Source organism: Seriola aureovittata, chromosome 19, assembly GCF_021018895.1.
Source record: "Seriola aureovittata isolate HTS-2021-v1 ecotype China chromosome 19, ASM2101889v1, whole genome shotgun sequence".
Classification (NCBI taxonomy): Eukaryota; Metazoa; Chordata; class Actinopteri; order Carangiformes; family Carangidae; genus Seriola; species Seriola aureovittata.
Window position 1 is genome coordinate 23378618 of NC_079382.1, and position 18883 is coordinate 23397500.

Consider the following 18883-nt stretch of genomic DNA (forward strand, 5'->3'; position numbering starts at 1 on the left):
ACCTTGTCACGCACCTGAAAATATACGAAATGTGCTAAATCAACAGTTGCAACAAGGGGCAGAAAATCCCATTTGTTGCAGATATATCACTTGTTGACGCCTTCGTCCATCACAATTCACCAATCACAGAGCGCCGTCACTTCCAAATATGGTAGCGCCTACTCTCAGGCCCGCCCCTCTTTGTTGGCTGGGCCAATGGGAAGCGGTCGAACGTTGGTGGGTGGCGGGGATGCGGGCTAACGGAGGGAAACAGGAGGACGGTCGGCAGCTAGTAGGACCGCTTTATCCCTAATGATTGAATCATGTGAGGCGCCGAAGAAGCCGTTTTTAATCAAAATGAAGGCGGATTTTCTGAAGAGGTAGTTGATACCGAGGCGCCGTGCAGGCTGCTGCCGGGGGGGAATGCACCGAGGAGGTCATTTTCCCGGACTGGGGAGGTGGGAGGCAACGGCCCCCGCAGTGTTGTGAGACCGAGGATAGAAGAGCTGTGTCAGCTAGCTAGCTAAAACGGCATAGCTTCCGGGTGGGATTTTCAAAATAAAAAAAGGCTCCCCCCCCCTCACGAGAACTGGATTCGTTCGGTTAAAGTTTCCGAGTTAGAGCTTTTAAAACCGTTACAGACGAAGAAGTGATGGTCTCACGAGTGTACCGCAATGATTGCGTAGTACGTAGTCGTAATATACGCAAGATCCTCACAACGTACTGCTTTTACTTTGAAGGGGAGCCTTCTCTACTTCCCGCCCAACGGCCGTTAGCTGCCGGTGGCTTGACACGTACAAGAAAGGGGTGAAGTTACACAGCCTCCGACCAAAACAAGACTTTACAGCCCGGGCTGGACAACGACGCCTTGTTATGAATGGGACCTACCTCGTCTCACTTTGTGCTTTTCGACTCAAACGCCTTTTAAAACCGGAGGGTCCGTCGTCTCCTCGGAACCGGAGCCCCGGTGGAAAACACGGCACGGTTAGTTTTAATAACGGCAGGCATATTTCAGCCAATGCACTCGGACGAAAAATCACATATCGATATGATGATTGTTCCTATGGCAACTTCCTCGTCTGTGAGTTTGAAAGACGGTTTTGTTCTGTAATATGTCTTTAATTTCACTGTGATGCGGTTTGAAATAGACATTCACAGTGATGAATAAGTTTACAGGGACCTTTTCGGTTGATATCATCATTTTTATATGAACCTCTTTGAACTATATCACACATTTTACACCGTTAGTCTCTAGACCACTTGTGTGATTCTTGGATCTTGTGTAAATGATTTTAGCTTGAACCACAATGTGCTAAATGTAGGATGTTCTGTTACTCACTTTGGACCCATGATTTCTCCATAGTTGTTATGTTTATCCGTTTTACTTAAATTTCTTGCAGGATTTATGTGAAAGAAATCGGTCCTGGTCGACCGTTGCTTCATTGGAGAAGGTTTTGCCTCCCTATAGGGATTTGTAGTCATGTAGTCAAGGTTTCATACTCTACTGATAAATCAGCTTTGTACCAACTAGAACTGCATGATTATGACATGATTATGATTGTTTTGATCAATATTGAGATCACAATTATTTAACATTACTCATTGACTTTGGAAACACCACACATTTATTGAACTTTGAAAAAGTTAGCTAGTTAGCTAACTAGATGGATAAATAGATACTCAAGTCAATATTTTAATTGATTGACAAAGATTTTTTTATTTAACAGTTTAGAAAGCCTAGTGTGCAATACAACACATCAACCCTGGTCGCAGCTTGTTGATAGTAAAGCTAATACCAAGCACTACCAGAAAAGAAAAAATCTAAGATAAAAAAAACAGATTTCAAAACAAAAAGCGTTATAAAGATATAAGTTAAAGCTATCTGAGTGCTGGCTAGCAGCCAAACAGGGCATGGTCTCTCCACAAGTCTTGTTGTTGAAAGTAGATGGGGGGGTGAAATTTGTTGTGAAACAGAATGCGGCACAATAATCATTTTATCTCGATTATCTCCTGTTTTCATAATCGTTGAAAGACAAAACCGTAATAGAAAATAAAATTAGAATAATCGCCCAGCTCTACCAACTACACTGAAATTATCATATGAAAGCACAAGTGTACCTTTATCGAAACATTGTGTAGAAGTGATCCTTGCACTGCAAATATTTACCTGTACCGTAGACATCTGATTTGAGGATGCAGAATGTGTTCTGGTTTGAAGGTTTTGGTTTTACTTTCCATGCCAGGTTTCCCTCTGAAGATCAAAATGTACTGTCCCACACTGAGAAACGAAGAGGATCTCTCGTAGCTGGAGGAAGATCCCCTGCTCTGACTTTCCCTCCTCCTCTTCCTCTTGGCCCTCCTGGGACCAATGACTGGACCGAACTCCCCAAGCCGGACCGGCACCTCCCCGGCCAAGCTGAGCAGGCACGGCCGGTCAAAGAGCACCAGCTCACACTGCCTCCTCCGCTGCAGCACCCAGGAGGATTCCTCCGCCTCTCCGCCTAATAACAGCTCCCGGTCTCCCGGGGAGGAAGAGGAGAAGGATGGAGGAGTCCTCTTCTACGTTAACCGGACCGGCTTTCCCATTGAGAGCGTCACCTGGGAGAGGATGTGGTCCCATGTGGCTGCCGTGCACCCTGAGGGCCAGGAGATGGTGGACAGGATACAAAACGCCGCATACCTTCCCAAGGTAAGCTAGCTGTTAGCGATCTGTCATTCAGTGGTCCTTTAACAAGAGTTTAAAGCTGCAGACAAACAAGACGACATGAGAAGATATTGTTCCAAAGGTTAGTGCTGATCGAACGGAAGCTGGATTTGTTGACCACTCATAACATATTGAATATTTATATTTTCTCACCTTTGGCTTGTTTCAGTTTGTTGTTTACTTCTGTTAATGAAGTTTGCCTGTGTTTAACATATGTTGTCATGATTTCCAAACACTTGCTCTTGTCTTGTGTTGTTGACCGTAGCATCAGCACTGTGGAGATCTGTTTGTTGTCTCATTGCTGCTTTGTCAGACCTGTTGACCCGTTTTATAGCTGAGAAATGCAACAGGAATTAGTAGCATTCATAGCAACAGATAGCTGAAATCCTGTTAGCCTGTTTCTGAAAAGCATCGCATGGTGAGTGAGTGAGTGAGTGAGTGAGTGAGTGAGTGAGTGAGTGACTTCACACTCAACACACAGTAAAAAAAACATATAAAGAGGCAGGTGGTAATATGTGTCTGATGTGATTTTGTATTTAGTCTTAACCAGTGTTAAATGATTAACCTCCATTTTAGGAGCATGAAATCATTTGGTTCAAAACAAGAGAAATCAACACAGTCGTTCGATCACATGACGGCAGCAATACGTTAGAGGTTCGTGGAAGGGCAGTCGGTGTCAATGGGCTCTTTTATGGAGGCTTTCCTCCGGGGTTCCCTGTGGCTGCTGTGTTATGGAGGAATCCAGAGCTGTCCACATTTATAGAGCAGTGGAGCTACTGCTGCAGGGACCAGATAAGATTCATGGGTGTGAGAGCTCAGGTTTCCTCCTGCCTGAAGAGTCGGCGCTCACCGTACGATGGGACTGGTTTCCATTGTGTTTGAGGTTTATGTGTTTACAACACAAATGTCGTCAGGGCTCGGTGCTGCCCTGCTGTGAAGAGGATGATGTCGCTCTGATATTTGCAGCACAGAGTTTATCTGCAGAAACACGTGATTATTTTCACCAACATTTAGTCTGTGGATTATTTTTAGTCTGTAAAATGGCAGATAATAGTGAATCATTGCTGCCGGGGTAACATCTTCAAATTGCACAATACACAAAAACATGTTGTGATTATTTGGCAGATATTGTGATTTCAGTTGAAATGGTTGTTTTTGTTGGTCTTGTACCAAACAAACATGTTTCCTTTACGTCTGTAGGTCGGGGCGTCGCTCGTTTTACCTTTATAAAAAAAGAATTGCAGCTTCTGCGATTTTGATATTGCTCTTGGCCATAATATGATTCAGTTTATATTTTGATTAGTTGTGCAGCTCTAATACCAAAGATCCCAAGACATTCAGTTCATAAAGAGAACAGATGCTTGGCATCGTTTTTAATTACAGTCAGACGATTAATTGATCATCAAATCTGCTGTAATCTAATTATTAACTAAATCATTTTTATTTCCAATTAATGGTTTTTCTTATAAAAAGTCAGAACAGTGAAAAACACCTGAGGTGACGTCCTCACAGATCTTTGTTTTTGTCTGATCAACAGTACAAAACAAAGATATTCAAATTACCATCATGAACGACAAAGGAAATCTTCACATCCTCACATTGAGTCCATGTAACAAACAGATCTTTGGCATTTTTGCAGAAAAAAAAAGACTAAAACAAAATTATTAGAACATCAAAATTGTTACTAATTGATTATTTGTCATTCAGCTAATCAGTGCAGCCATAGACTTATCAATTAATCTACCCCACACAATATTAGTAATAAAATAATGGTTGTTTTAACTTGTACTTGATGACAATATTACGACGTCCAGATGTTTGCTCCTGGTTTTTCACGCTGTCCTGACACCGAGGAGCAAAGTGCGAGTGTGATATGAGCCATGGCGTCAGATGATGCGTCTCAGTGTGAGGCGTTTAATCACTGTGGAGTTATGTGTGTGTGTGTGTGTGTGTGTGTGTGTGTGTGTGTGTGTGGTGTGTGTGTGTATATAATGTTCCTGTCCTCCACATCTGCACACAGTCACAGGTGTACACTAACACACATTTTTCACGTTACCATGACAACGAGTCTGCTAAATTGGATCATCAAATCGTCAAATGGTGTTAACTCTGCTTCTTGGATGTGTCATGGCCACCTGGCTGGAGGTTAGAGCAAGAGACGATCTGAACCAATCAGGAGCCGAAACAACACAAACAAACATGAGTGAGTTCATATCACATGACAGTGTTAGCGTTCAATTCAGTTCATTCAACACAGAATGTTCTGTATGTGATTCACAGTGACGTTAGCTTCACACAACACAGGCTAAAAGACATCAACATGCAGCTTCCAACAAACAGAAGTGGCTCGTTAACGTTCCCCCAGCAGACATCCTCAGTGGGTTTGGGTGGTACCCCGAGCTTATGATATATTATTATTATATTGTTATGTATTATACTGTTTGACTGATTCTGTAACTGACTGAACTAAGACAGAAGCAACTCCACACACACGATTCACATCTTTGTCTGCTGCTCTTCGGCCCCTCAGTCCAGATCCTCCTCAGTTTTCTTCTCAGTGATTTTGGGTGAATGCTTGTTGTGTTTCGGGCGGGGGGGGGAGGGAATATGGTTCTCCTTTAGCTCTGCTAATTGGCCATGTGGTCATTAGTGACCCGGTTGGCTGGCAGTGCCAAGGTCCCGTGGTGTAGTCCTGGGCAGAAGGACGCCGGGAGGACGTGCACACTCAGATTCAGAGTGTGCACGTGTGAGCCCTCTGTCTGTTGTGTTTGCAGAAGGACAGCATGTTTTCTAATGTAGGATTTCGTAGCTTGTGAGCATCATGTCGGCAGCGTCTGCCGTCACTGTAGGAGTGTGAAACCAGGCGAGTGCTGTAGGACAGTCTGTTTGAATAAAAGAAAACTTCCAGCCTCCACCTGGAGGAGTTCAACAGCAACTAATGAGAACAATATGTAATAATATTTTCATTTTAATAAACACAGCGACGCTACGTTTCACTGTGAAACACATTGTTAAACGGACCGTACAGTAAGTGTTCAGTGGACAGAGCTCGTCAGGTTCTACCCTGCTGTCTGCAGGACAGGAGATGAATACATGTTCATAAGGTGTCTGTTTGTTTACCTTGCAGTATTGTTGTATTGTTGATATGCAACCTGATTCTAGTGTGTGTGTGTGTGTGTGTGTGTGTGTGTGTGCGTGCGTGCGTGCGTGTATAAACAGGTGGTTACCACAGTTACAGTTGCTGAGCCTTTAGAGAGGGAGGAGGAGGAGTAACTTTGTTAGTGGCTATAAGTCAAATGTCAGAATCAGCCCGGCTGGTGGAGTGTTGTTGTGACTGCAAACTTATAACACTTGGCAATAATCAATAATAAGTAATAAATGAGACTGGTGGTGAGAAGGGTAAAGTCAGTTTTGATGGACTACTGCAGGATACAAGTCAGCGAGGACTCGAGGTCACATGTGGACGAGCCTGTGTTGTTGTCAGTGACCACAGCACATGCTGCCACTCTCTGTGCCCTCATTAACAGAATAGAAATCTGGCCACAGGCAGCAAATAATCCCTCTAATACAATCAGGGTAGTGGATAATCTCTGGATGCCAACTGGAATACCTAAAGGACTTTTCATGGGAAACAGAACTGGCCACAGCTTGTCTGATCAAACATCTCCGTCACAGCTCTGAGGAAAAGAGTTCAAGATCCAGATTCAGTATCTCTGAAATAAAGATGATTGAAAGTATTGTGAGGAACAGATTACATCGTCTGTCAACGACGTACAGTAACGAGAAAGCAGCGAGATGAAGTGTCACAGCTGCACGACAGGTGTGACGAGACAACCTGGTATTTTACAGGTTTCTCTGTGTGTGTGACCGAGCGTTACCTATGCCACGGTCCGGATTAAACCAGGACTGTTTGTCTGCAGAAGTTCACGTCATGTTGGATAATTCAGGACAAACGGCTTGTTTTGGACTGGACGCTGATACTTATGGACGCCTGCCGACACGGATTAGTTTAGACAGATGTGCTCTGAGGCAAAGAACTACAGTCTGCAGCCATGATCTTCAAGGAGGTGTCCTTTAGTGTGAAAGGATGATTGCAATGCACACACACACGCACACACACAGACACACACGCATGTACACACACACACGCATGCATGCACGCAAAGAGAGAGGCAGGCGTTCCTGGGGATGTCCCGCTCTGGAGATATGGTGACAGCAGGAAATACAATCCTCCTCTCTCTCCATCTCGTCTGGTCGTTTCCATTTTTAATGCAGAAGTGCTTTAAAGGTAACGGAGGTCTCCGCTCTCTGTGACACGTCTTCACCTCGGTGTAACTCACCCGGTGCTTCGGTCATGTGTCGATGCTGTAATGATACGGAGACACAAAGCTGCGGCGCTGTGGGGAAATAAGCGTTCATGTAGAAGGTGAGCGAGTTGAAGTTCTACTCTGGAACTTCTCCACATGAAAACGTCTAAACACAACTCGACCTCTGTTCTGTATCTCAGTGCTTTTAACAGTTAGAATCACCTGAACCCCTGAAGGCATCACAACAACAAATCCCATGATCCCACGCTGCTTCATGACGTCACCCACCACCGTCTTTTGTTCTTGTTTTGATTGAGAGACTTCTGCTGACAGGAGTTACTGACTGTGTGACATAAATCCTCTGTTTTACTTCTTCATATGTTCTATAATGTGTCTCTAACAGGCAGCCTGGAGAACTACATGAGTTTTGTTTTGGCTGCTCAAATGAGTAAAGAGACCTGAGTTCTCTCTGTCCTTTCATCAGTATTGAGCTGCACCTCTTTAACTTAACAATTAAAGCAATTAAACAGTTAAAATGAACTTCTTTTACTTTTGCTCTCCTGCTTCATATTGATCTTGTCGTGCTCTTTCTTACTTGGTTTGAAACCACCTTCTCCTCCCCATCCCCCCATTTCCCTTCAGAACAATTCAGAATTCAAAGCCAGGAAGGTCATAACGGACAGAGCTCCTTCTTCTCTCCCTCTCTCTGCTTTATCTTTGCCTCCCTGTCTCTGGTTCTCTGGTTTCAGCCCCTCCATGTTTTTTCTGTCTGCTGCAGATCAGATCTGTCCTCAGGTTAGTTGTAGAGCTCCAGCAGAAAGGAGGCAGTCAGAGGACTCTTAGACCCAGCGGGAGGGGCTGAAGCTGGGCAACTGAGGCCAGCCTGCCCCCTGGTTCTGGAGTGGAGCGCTGGTGGGAGAAAAACGAGATAGAGCTGTGTAAAAAAAAGAGGGAAGCATAATGGAGGGGAACAAGGGAACGGGAAGGAAAAAACAAAAAGGAAGGTTTGCGATAACTGAAGGGAAAGGATGAAGAGAACAGGGAGGAGACGATAACAGGAGGAGGAGCGGGTGAAAACAGGAAGGGAGGTAGAGACGGATTAATTACCAGTCTAAACTGGGACGATGGAGAGATGCTCTCCCAGTTGAACTCTGAATGTCTTGTGTTGCGTTTGAGTTTGCAGTACAATGTTCTGTCAGCTGCTGGTTTACATGTTCCTGTTTTAGCCGTTTAGCTGCCCGAGTTTCCCAGAGTTCACGCTGCTCCCTGGACATGAAATCTAAAGACTAAAGTGGACAGAGTGTTTGCAGTCAGGGCCTCGAGGAAATCAGGTCTGCTGAGTCCGTAACCTCTTTTAAGACTCTCCTTAAAACTCACTTTTATCAGAGAAACTTCCCTGGTTTCACTTTCCCTTGAGTTGTTTTATGTCTCTGGTTTTTAAAGACCTGTTTTATCTGTTATCTGCTGTTGATTTCATTGATTTTATTTCTTGCTTCCTTCGTCAAGCACCTTGTAACATAGCTTTTGAAAAGTGCTCTGTAAATAAAGATTGTTATTATCATTGACTGACATGTGCTGACTTTCATGAATGTGATCACAGCAGCAGAAAGATGGCAGCTCTCACCGACGTTCCTCTGCAGCTGAGGATGATGAAAGTGAGGGATCACCACTCGTCTCACTCCCTGACCCAGCAGAAAGCTGCTTTACTGTGTGTGTGTGTGTGTGTGTGTGTGTATGTGTGTGTGTGTGTGTGTGTGTGTGTGTGTGTGTGCGCGTACGTGTGTGTGAGAGAGATTATATGGCAGTAAAATCTGCTATTTACTGGTGTTGGCTGGCAGATTGGTTTGTGGACTGTGGACAGGCTGGATAAGTAGAGGGCGATCAGGTGACTGATTTCAGCTGCTCGGTGACGACTGACAGGCCGACTGGTTGTCTGTTGTCTGACCTGCTGTTTGCGTTGAAGGAGTGATTGATGATTTGAGGATCGTTTGCAGCCAGATTCACATTCATTTGATATTTTACCAAGTGAGAAACTTGACCTGCGGTCAGGGGAGATTAAACAACAACACAAGTGCCACGAAACAATAAAACACAGAAGAAACATCAGACACTAAAACACATCACAAACAACTTAAAAAAGAAAACAAGCGCAGACACAAACCAACACACCTGCTGCAGGTGGCTACGAGTGTGTGTGAAGAGTCCCATAGTGTTTGTCTTCTTCTACAACCTCACTCTTATTCATGGAAGACGACACATGTAGAGACTCTACCACAGTTTATAAATGTCTTATTTAAATAATCTTTGTAGATCGTATAGATTATATCATAAACAACAAAACCTGCATCAGGAGCTTCCCTCCATGTCGTCCTGTTGACTTCCTCCTTTTATGTTGTAAATAAACAAGTAAAAACCCACAGGAAGTGATGGGCCGCCGCTGCTATGGTTCACCCTTCCTGCGTGACCACATGCTGAGAAACACAGGGTGTCAGAGGAAGCGTTGGTTCGTGTTGGGGTGTGACTCACTCTGCTGCTGCGGTCACGTCCTCGGGAAGCCTCGACTCTGAGGCCAGTTTCCTCTCCGGAGCGTTTCTGGTCTGGTCTCAGGCTCGCCACAGAACAGCACTCGGGGTTCGTGACTGTTATTTCCTGTGGTTGCTGTCAGCTGTGTGATACACGTAAATACACTGATCGACTGCAGCTGTAGCTGAGGTTAGAGCTTTTGATCCTGACAACAATAACTTTTTACACATGGACAGTTTTAGTGGTCTTGACAAATTTAAAGATGAACTAAATATTTCATGAAGAAATCTTTGGATCTCCAGTCCATATTTCCTTTATTACTGTGGTCCACGTCTCCCTGACGATCTGAGAGCAGCAGCAAGTGTTGATGCTTTTAAAAGCAAACAGACCGACCTTTTTATTCTGTCTTTTAATTGAATTTTATTGATTCATCTTTCTATTGATTTATATATTTCAAGCTGTTTTACTGGTATGTCCTTTTATTTTCTGATTATTTTATGGACTGTTTTCCTTTTAATTTCTCCTTTTATTTCTGATTTTACTCTCTCGTTTTATTATTCTATTACTTTTATCTCTACGAGTCACTGAGGACAGAGATCTGCAGCTCTGAACGTCGCCACACGTTGATCTACAGGAAACCATGTGACACACCTGTCTGTCTGTCTCTGTTCCCGCAGCATCCCGTCCCCTCCGTCCCCACCTTCAAACCGTCCATGTCCGTCCCAGACTGGCTGGTGGCCATCCAGAACTACATGAAGGCCCTGCAGTATCCTTTAACGCCACGCGTGACGACATGTTGCCATGACAACGTGTGTCACGGTGAGAGCTCCGCCTGTCAGGTGACGTTAGTTCTGTTTGTGACGTTTCTATAGACCTTAATATAATTACTGACACCAACATGACACTTATGGAACGCCATTTTTATCAATATGAAATAAATAAATAAATGTAAATATAAATATGTGAGTCAATAAATAAATAAACAAACAGATAAACAACAACGATGACTCCACATGTTCTGTTGTCCCTAACGTGTCTATCAGATACAACCACACAGGAACACAGTTCTTTGAAATCAAGAAGAGCCGTCCTCTGTGTGGGTGAGTGCGCTGCAGGAATGACGTGTGATTATATGTTATAATCAGATTAACACCATCAGATTCTTCCCAGGTGTTCACACTGTCTCACACACTCTGACATCCTGTCTAAGTTTTATTTATTCTTTTATTATGATTTGTATTATTGAAACTGCTGCAGCTGAGCTGTGGTGTGTTCAGAGGCTGTAGATACGTGAGTTCACAGCCTGCAGTAGTGACGGACCGTGAACGGTGTCATGTTCTGCCACGACATGGACTTTACACAGCAGCTCACACACGGGGGAGATCGACTTCCCACAACACCTGACGAGCCGTCACACCCACAGGTGACAGACAGGTAACATCCTGAAGCTGAGCAGGCAGCGGGCTTTTGTCGTCATTCCATCATCTCCGTTCAGCAGATTGTGTTTCAACCGGTCTGAGAGAAAACTGGACGTTTTCAGACTTTAAAAATCTAGTACGTGGCGGCAGGACTCGGCCAATCACGGGTCTTTTCAGAAGCCCCCTTTACTCGGGATGAACACACACACGCACACACGAACGGAAACAACCAGCAATCACTCCCGGGTCAAATGACTCTGCACTGATCGGCACTGAGGGAAGTCTGACCTTGTGTTTGAAGGTCATGTGACCCGTTTAAATCCTCATGTAGCTGCGGTTTTTCCATGAATTCCAAAATAACGACTTTATCTCCACATCTCTTCCTGCTTCTTCTTCACCTCCTCTTCCTCACCCCTGCCCCCCCCCGCTCTCACCCACCCTTCCCCTTTTTCTCTCTTCTTCATCTCCTCCTCATCTTCCTCCCTCCTCCTCCAGGTTAATGGAGACAGCGAGAGAGATGATCAGGGAGTCTCTGCCAATCAAATGCCTGGAAGCCGTCATCCTGGGAATGTATCCTTCACACACACACACACACACACACACACTCTGGACCAAAAGGTTATTTTGTTATCTGTGGGTGAAATCAATAAGACATGTTGCTCTTATGTCCTAATGCCCCCCCACCCACCGCTGCCACCCTTTCCAGCTCTTACCAAACCGTGTTGCTTGGCAACAAGCCCACTTCAAAGTTTAACCCCCCACCACACACACACACACACACACACACACCACACACACACACACACACACACACACACACACACACACACACACACACGGCTCAGTATGATCCGGCGGAGCTGAGCTTTTAAAGCAGCCGTTTCTAACGTTTCATTTAGAGAGAATCTTCAACAGAATTGATCAGCTTCAGTTTGATATCAGAAACTGATCAGATTATTCACCAGAAGTTGAACATTGATTCAACAGTCAGTGTTTGTGAAGCCACAGTGTGGACTGATAACAGCTGTGGGGATGACGTACATGTTTCAGTGAATTTCTGGAGCCATAATTAAGATCATTAAAAATGCTGAGAGACGCCACAACCTGGTAACTAACACTCATTAAAATCACACTGTATCTATAAAACAGAAAGAAAACAAACGAGGATTAAAATGACTCTACATGTAAAACCATAAACAATATGAACAATGAAAACTGAATCAGGATTGTCACAAATGCACATTAACAAAAAGAAGTAAAGGTGTAGATGGGGCCGATTCCAAGCAGAAGAAGAGCTGTACAATAAACATACACAGTTTATACAGAGACAGACACTGATCATTCACAGACAGACATTTTACACTTTCACTCAAAAAGAAAAAGCAAGTGTCTTTTAAAATGTTCCAGTGAAATAAGAGAGAGAAGCTCAATGTCTGAAACCAGATTTCTGAGTGGAACAAGAGGAACAGCTGAGGTTAAAGTGACCTGTGACCTGCAGTTACCTGCTCAGACAGGAGCTGCTTGTGAGCTGGTGTTTGGTGCTGAATCTCTCACATCAACAGATGAGTTAGTTTTCTCTGTGTGTCTGTGGCTGGATGGTCCAGTTTCACATGTGCTGGTGTCGGTGTTGTTCGTCCAGAGGCCGTGAGGGCGGCAGCTGACAGTGACTTTAATGAAGAGCGGCTGCAGATGAAGGGAGGAGAGAGGCAGCAGCTCGTACAGAGAGAGGCTGGTTGTCTGCCGCCCTTCAGTCAGCCTCACTCTGTCTCAGTCACGCCAGCGAGGGGCGGTGTGTGTTGGTGCGGTGTCACCTTTCACCCCCCCCCAGGTCGTCCACGCTATAAAAAGAACCCAGGCCCCAGCGAGAATTGAACTCGCGACCCCTGGTTTACAAGACCAGTGCTCTAACCACTGAGCTATGAGGCCTCACCTGTTCATGCGGGTGAATCTTTGACCTTTCAAATGTTGACAGCGGCGGCGGACACACCCTTCTCACATACCAGCTATTGTTGAGATAAGGTGATACCAGCCGGACCTGTCATCTCTGACGTCACGTCTGCACATCCTGCTCCACGGCCAGACACCTCCATTTATTAAAACTCAATCATTTCATATCAAATCAATCTGATTTCAAGTCACAATACAACAAAAAAGTTGTTTTTAAATCTTGTCAGCACCAGAAATAAACCTGATGCTGCGACCAGAAACATCTCCGACAGTTTGTTACTGGGAGTAAGATGGAGGGAGGACAGGAACAGACAGGGATGGATAAAACTGTTGTAGCTTGTGGCAGTTTGAGCTGTCTGTCTGCCTGCCTGTCTGTCTGTCTGTCTGCCTGTCTGTCTGCCTGCCTGCCTGCCTGCCTGCCTGTCTATCTGCCTGTCTGTCTGTCTGCCTGCCTGTCTGTCTGCCTGCCTGTCTATCTGCCTGTCTGTCTGCCTGTCTGTCTGCCTGTCTGTCTGCCTGCCTGCCTGCCTGCCTGTCTATCTGCCTGTCTGTCTGCCTGCCTGCCTGCCTGCCTGCCTGCCTGTCTATCTGCCTGTCTGTCTGCCTGCCTGTCTGTCTGCCTGCCTGTCTGTCTGCCTGCCTGTCTGTCTGTCTGCCTGCCTGTCTGTCTGTCTGTCTGCCTGTCTGTCTGTCTGTCTGTCCTCTGGTTCCTGTCCTCCCCGTCAACACAGATCTGAATTCTCCCCAGGATGTTCAGGGTTTATCTTGGGTCACACCAACAGCTGTGTGTGTGTGTGTGTGTGTGTGTGTGTGTGTGTGTGTGTGTGTGTGTGTGTGTGTGTGTGTGTGTGTGTGTGTGTGTGTGTGTGTGTGTGTGTGTGTGTGTGTGTGTGTGGAGGCTGGAGTACGCAGCAGCCTCAAGTTGAATAATAATCATAGTCCAGACTTTTCAAAATAAAGTAGGTAATATATAAAGAATAAAATATATAAAGCTGAGGTCTCCAACCTTCGTCACTCTGAGAGCTCCTTGTGTCAAAACGCTCAAACTGATCTCTGAAACCGATCAGATCAATATGTTCATTTATCAAGTCATCAATTATCAGTATGTTAATATCAGTATTAACATCTGGAACTCAGACAGAAACCCAGAGTGCTTCAGTCGGACCTGAACACAGACACGAGAACACGTCTGTGAGGACGGAGAGAGAGAGAGACAGTTTAGGAGGGAGAGAAGGAGGGAGGGAGAGAGAGAGAGTTTATGAGGGAGGGAGGGAGAGAGAGAGACGGTTTAGGAGGGAGGGAGAGAGAGAGACAGTTTAGGAGGGAGGGAGAGAGAGAGACAGTTTAGGAGGGAGGGAGGGAGACAGACAGTTTAGGAGGGAGGGAGGGAGACAGACAGTTTAGGAGGGAGGGAGGGAGACAGACGGCGGTGTGGGGGAGTGTCAGTGAATCAGCTCTGCATTAAATCCATAGATAAAAGGTTTGTCTGTTGCCTCGACTTCTCTGAGGGAGCGATAGGTGCTCTGCTATTCACAGGCCGACTGATGACAGGCGTAGTGGTTTCTATGGCAACCGTCTCAGCTGAGAGAGAGAGAGCTTTACTGTTAGCGGCATCACGTGGAAGTGTATCTGTTGAATGAAGCGGTCAGGAACAACTGTGTGTGTGTGTGAGTGTGTGTGTGAGTGTGTGTGAGCTGGCTAAATATAACCTTGTTCAGTCATCGTTTGGATCCACTTTTTAATCACCTGAGCTATTATCACACACACACACGCACACATGCACACACACACACACACACACACACACACACACACTGTTTGTCTGAGAGTCAGACAGAATCTGATCTCAAGCTTCTGTGTTGCAACATTTCCAAACAAAGTCACTTCCACTTTCCGTGTCAGGTGTGTTTCTTCAGGTGTGTTTCTTCAGGTGTGTTTCTTCAGGTGTGTAGTGAAATGAGCAGCTCAGTCAGTGTGAAACATGTGACAATGTGAGTCAGCAGCAGAAGAAGAAGCTCCAGATCCTTCCTTAACCCCTCGCTGTCGCCCAGCTACCTGACCAACGGCCTCACGTCTCTCGAGCGTTTCCCCATCAGCTTTAAGACTCAGTTTTCGGGCCACTGCTTCCATCACGTCGTGCTGGGCGTCTACTGCAACGGGCGCTACGGATCGCTGGGCATGAGCCGCCGCCAGGACCTGATGGACAAACCGCTGACCCACCGCACACTGGGAGAACTGGTGGCCGAGTTCGAGAGCTCCTACAAGAGATACCAGCACACTCTGAAGAAGGTAGGAGGGGGGAGGGAGGAAGAGGAGGATGAGGATGAAGATGGGCCGTGGAGGTGCAGGGGCGGTGGTTTTTAAACACACCCTCTGTTCTCTCTCCCAGGTGAAGATCGGCCTGTACGTGCCTCACGACCCTCACGTCTTCCAGCCAATCGAATGGAAGCATCTGGTGCTGAACGCTGCCAGACTGGGAGCTCAGGAGATGAGGAAGGAGCTGGAGAAACACGGTCGTGACATGAGGATGAAGGTACGAGCTGCAGACACACAGACGTTCATGTTCATTTTAAAACTGTGTTTTCAAACATAAACGATCTCCGTCCAGACGATTGTTTTGGCTCTGACCAGTCACCTGCACTGAGCAAGTGCGAGCCGCTGTAAACAGGAAGTAGATTGTCTCCTCTGCAGCTGTAGCATTAAAACAGAGAATGTAAATGAACAGCTGCTGCAAAGACAACAAGGTCAGTAACACTGTCATTCATCATCATGGTGTATTCACCACTGGTAGTCCAGGCTGACGACAGCCAATCAGGAGACTGTGGCTGTGACCTCATCGTTTACAAAGGTCTCACTTTCTGTCCAGACTAGAACACAACCCCAGAGTTTTCAGAATAAAACGCAACCCCAAAGTTTTCAGAATAAAACGCAACCCAGGAGTTTTCAGAATAAAACACAACCCCTGAGTTTTCAGAATAAAACACAACCCCAGAGTTTTCAGAATAAAACACAACCCCTGAGTTTTCAGAATAAAACACAACCCCAGAGTTTTCAGAATAAAACACAACCCCTGAGTTTTCAGTCGTGTGGACGGAGGAGGAAACACAAGAGGAGGTGGTGTGGACGCAGCCTAAGACGAACTGACATCAGGCTTTTGTCGGCAGTAGAAAAGGGAACAATCATAAGACACTTTACCTCCAGGGTAACTCAGGCCTAAGACCAATGTTACCATGGTAACAATCAATGACACCTGCCCTGACCAGTAGCACCCAACAACAAGAATTGATTCATTGCACCACAGTCCGGTTTAAGATGGTCAAGAACTAAACAGATGAACTCAGTCTGTCTGCAGTCTGACTGTTTGTTAGATCCAAGACACAGTCGGAGTCTGTCTCTGTGGAAGCGGCTTCAGTTAGCGCGCGGCGGCTAGCAGCTCACTGTTCCTCTCTTTAGCAGGTTGACCCTCGTTTAAAGAAAGCTGCTAATTCTGCTGTAAACGGTATAAAACTACATTATATCCGTCATTATCATTGATGCGGATCAGAAATGAACATGTACAGTTACAGCTACAAGAAGTCAGTGAAGACAGAGAGTGAGAGTGCAGCCTGCAGCAGGAGGACAGACCTGGCACCAGCACAGGAACAAAACCACAATATAAATCAACCAGGATGGTTATAAAAACAGATCCTGGGACAGGTGGGCAGCCAAACAGTGGGTCGACTGATGGAGCGTTTATCTGCCAAGATACAAGACAGACATGTTGTTTCACAGCTGGACCAGAGACCAAACATGAGACACACACACACACACACACACACACACACAGTAAACAGAGACTTCTGCTGGTTTCATTTATTCAACCAAGTTTTTCCTCAGAAACTCTCATGGACCAACAAAGGAAACACCTTTATTACATGTTTCCATGTGAGCGGAGAGTGATGTGGTTTCCCTCACGAGGAACATGGAATATGAACTGTCAGGAATTATTTAGGGCATGATGGGGAAGGAGGGAGTGTGTGTGTATGTGTGTGTGTGTGTGTGTGTGTGTGTGTGTGTGTGTGTGTGTGTATGTATGTGTGTGTGTGTGTGTGTGTGTGTGTATGTATGTGTGTGTGTGTGTACAGTGTATAGACTGCATTGCACGTCAGCAGGAAATGTAGGTCAGTGAGTTTGCAGCTGTCACACATGTACATGTACATGTATGTATTCAGCTGTGCAGTGGTTTATGAGACTTTGTCATAATCTCTACTCTCCTCCAGAGAATGTGAATTTATTATAGAGTTCAGTGTGTGTGTGTGTGTGTGTGTGTGTGTGTGTGTGTGTGTGTGTGTGTGTGTGTGTGTGTGTGTTAGGACTTATTTTCAGGGTGAAGGGTAGAATTAGGTTTATGCTGAGGTTGTGTTGAGTGGCAGTTTGTCAGGAACGGTCCTCACAAGTATAGAATTTAGATGTGAGGAATGTGAAGACGTCTAGATCAAGAGACGCTCATCTACGGTTTCACTGTTTCAAAACATAGTTGAAGCATCGAACTAAAAAAGGCTGTGAGACGAGTGGGGTTGGAAATACACACACACACACACACACACACACACACACCACACACACACACAAACACACACTGACCCACATATCTTTCAGAACCACATGACGAACGTGACCAGCTGGGAAACATCAGTCACTTCCTGGCTTTTGCTTTGTCCAGGAAAACTTGCCTTCCATGTTCATCCTGCAGCTCTCTCCTCCCACTGACTTCTTAATGATAGCTTTATACACACACATACACACACACACACACACACACACACACAACACACACACACACACACAGACAGCTCCATTCACCGTGGTTGCTCTCTGCCCTGCAGCTGAACAGTGGCTCGTCTGCAAAGCGACTCAGGGTGTAAATAGAGACGCAGCACGGGTTCTGTAAAAACCGTCTCCACCACGTTTACTGACGACGTCACCGACAGATGTGAACAGTAGTTTTCACATGAACATTCATCTTCTCCGCTCAGACACTGACGTGTGAGTCTTACATGGTCATCAGGTTTTATACTGAAGGTCAAACATGGCCGACTTCAGTTTGTCTCTCACATGGTGGATGTTCTGACATTAATGAGGGCTGCATCACAGCTGGGAGCTATTTTCTCTCAGCGGCGTGGTGACAAGAGCTAAACGATACTAAAAAAACTAGAACCTCCTCCTCGTGGTCGTATCCCTCCGCCACTCACACTAGTTCCGGGTTACATCCTGTTTATCCAGAGTCAGAGAAAATATGAACCGTGTGTGTGAAATGTTGTGAGAAGTCTTGAGGTCACACTGACCTTTAACCTTTGACCTTTGACCACCAATATATAATCGGCTCATCCTTGAGTCCTCCCGAGCCGGAGGTCACGATATCTCTGTAACACCTTGAGGGAACTTCTTCAGGCTCAAACATTCACCAGGACTCAAGGATGAACTCATTAGATGTTGGTGCTCAAAGGTCAAAGGTCACACAGCAATTATGACAAAATTTCACACAAATGGTTCATATTGTCTCTGACTCTGGATAAACAGCGATGTGACCTGGAACTAGTCTGAGCGGCGGAGGGATACGACCACGAGGAGTGTCCAGCATTCGCTCTCAGCTCTGATTGGTTCTCCACCAACTCTCTGAAAAAAGTATAGACATAGATGTTCTTCTTCAGCTGCTCTCTGACTTGTCCTGTCTGCTGATTGGTCAGAGGTATTGATCAGTGGGCTCCTGAGGACTGATCAGCTGCAGAGCAGGTCAAGCTTCATTCCCTGAACACTGATTCATGTCGATTCTCTCTTTATTTCATTGTTAGATCCTGAAATCATCCAGCGCTCAGTCACCAATTAAAGAGCGGAGCCGGGGAAAATCCTTATCACCGCGGCGACGTCAGAGCAGTCCCCAACGACGCATCACACACCGCAGAGACAAATCGTAAGTGTTTTCCACTGCTGCCTCAGGACTGTGTGTGTGTGTGTGTGTGTGTGTG

General features: G+C 45.7%; 1 protein-coding gene and 1 non-coding gene across 2 annotated transcripts in view; one reads left to right on the forward strand and one right to left on the reverse strand.

Moving 5' to 3' along the window:
• The first annotated feature begins 208 nt into the window (after window positions 1-208).
• The window catches only part of vash2 (vasohibin 2), a 22594-nt gene continuing 3919 nt past the window's right edge, over window positions 209-18883 (forward strand). The window contains exons 1-8 of the mRNA XM_056363492.1: window positions 209-963; window positions 2223-2668; window positions 10191-10279; window positions 10557-10613; window positions 11427-11501; window positions 14930-15167; window positions 15268-15411; window positions 18710-18828. Coding sequence (XP_056219467.1) covers window positions 2348-2668; window positions 10191-10279; window positions 10557-10613; window positions 11427-11501; window positions 14930-15167; window positions 15268-15411; window positions 18710-18828 — 1043 coding nt within the window. The 5' untranslated portion in view covers window positions 209-963; window positions 2223-2347. The remainder of the gene's footprint in view (window positions 964-2222; window positions 2669-10190; window positions 10280-10556; window positions 10614-11426; window positions 11502-14929; window positions 15168-15267; window positions 15412-18709; window positions 18829-18883) is intronic.
• trnat-ugu (transfer RNA threonine (anticodon UGU)) lies at window positions 12785-12857 on the reverse strand. The gene has a single exon. It is a non-coding gene; the product is annotated as a tRNA-Thr (tRNA).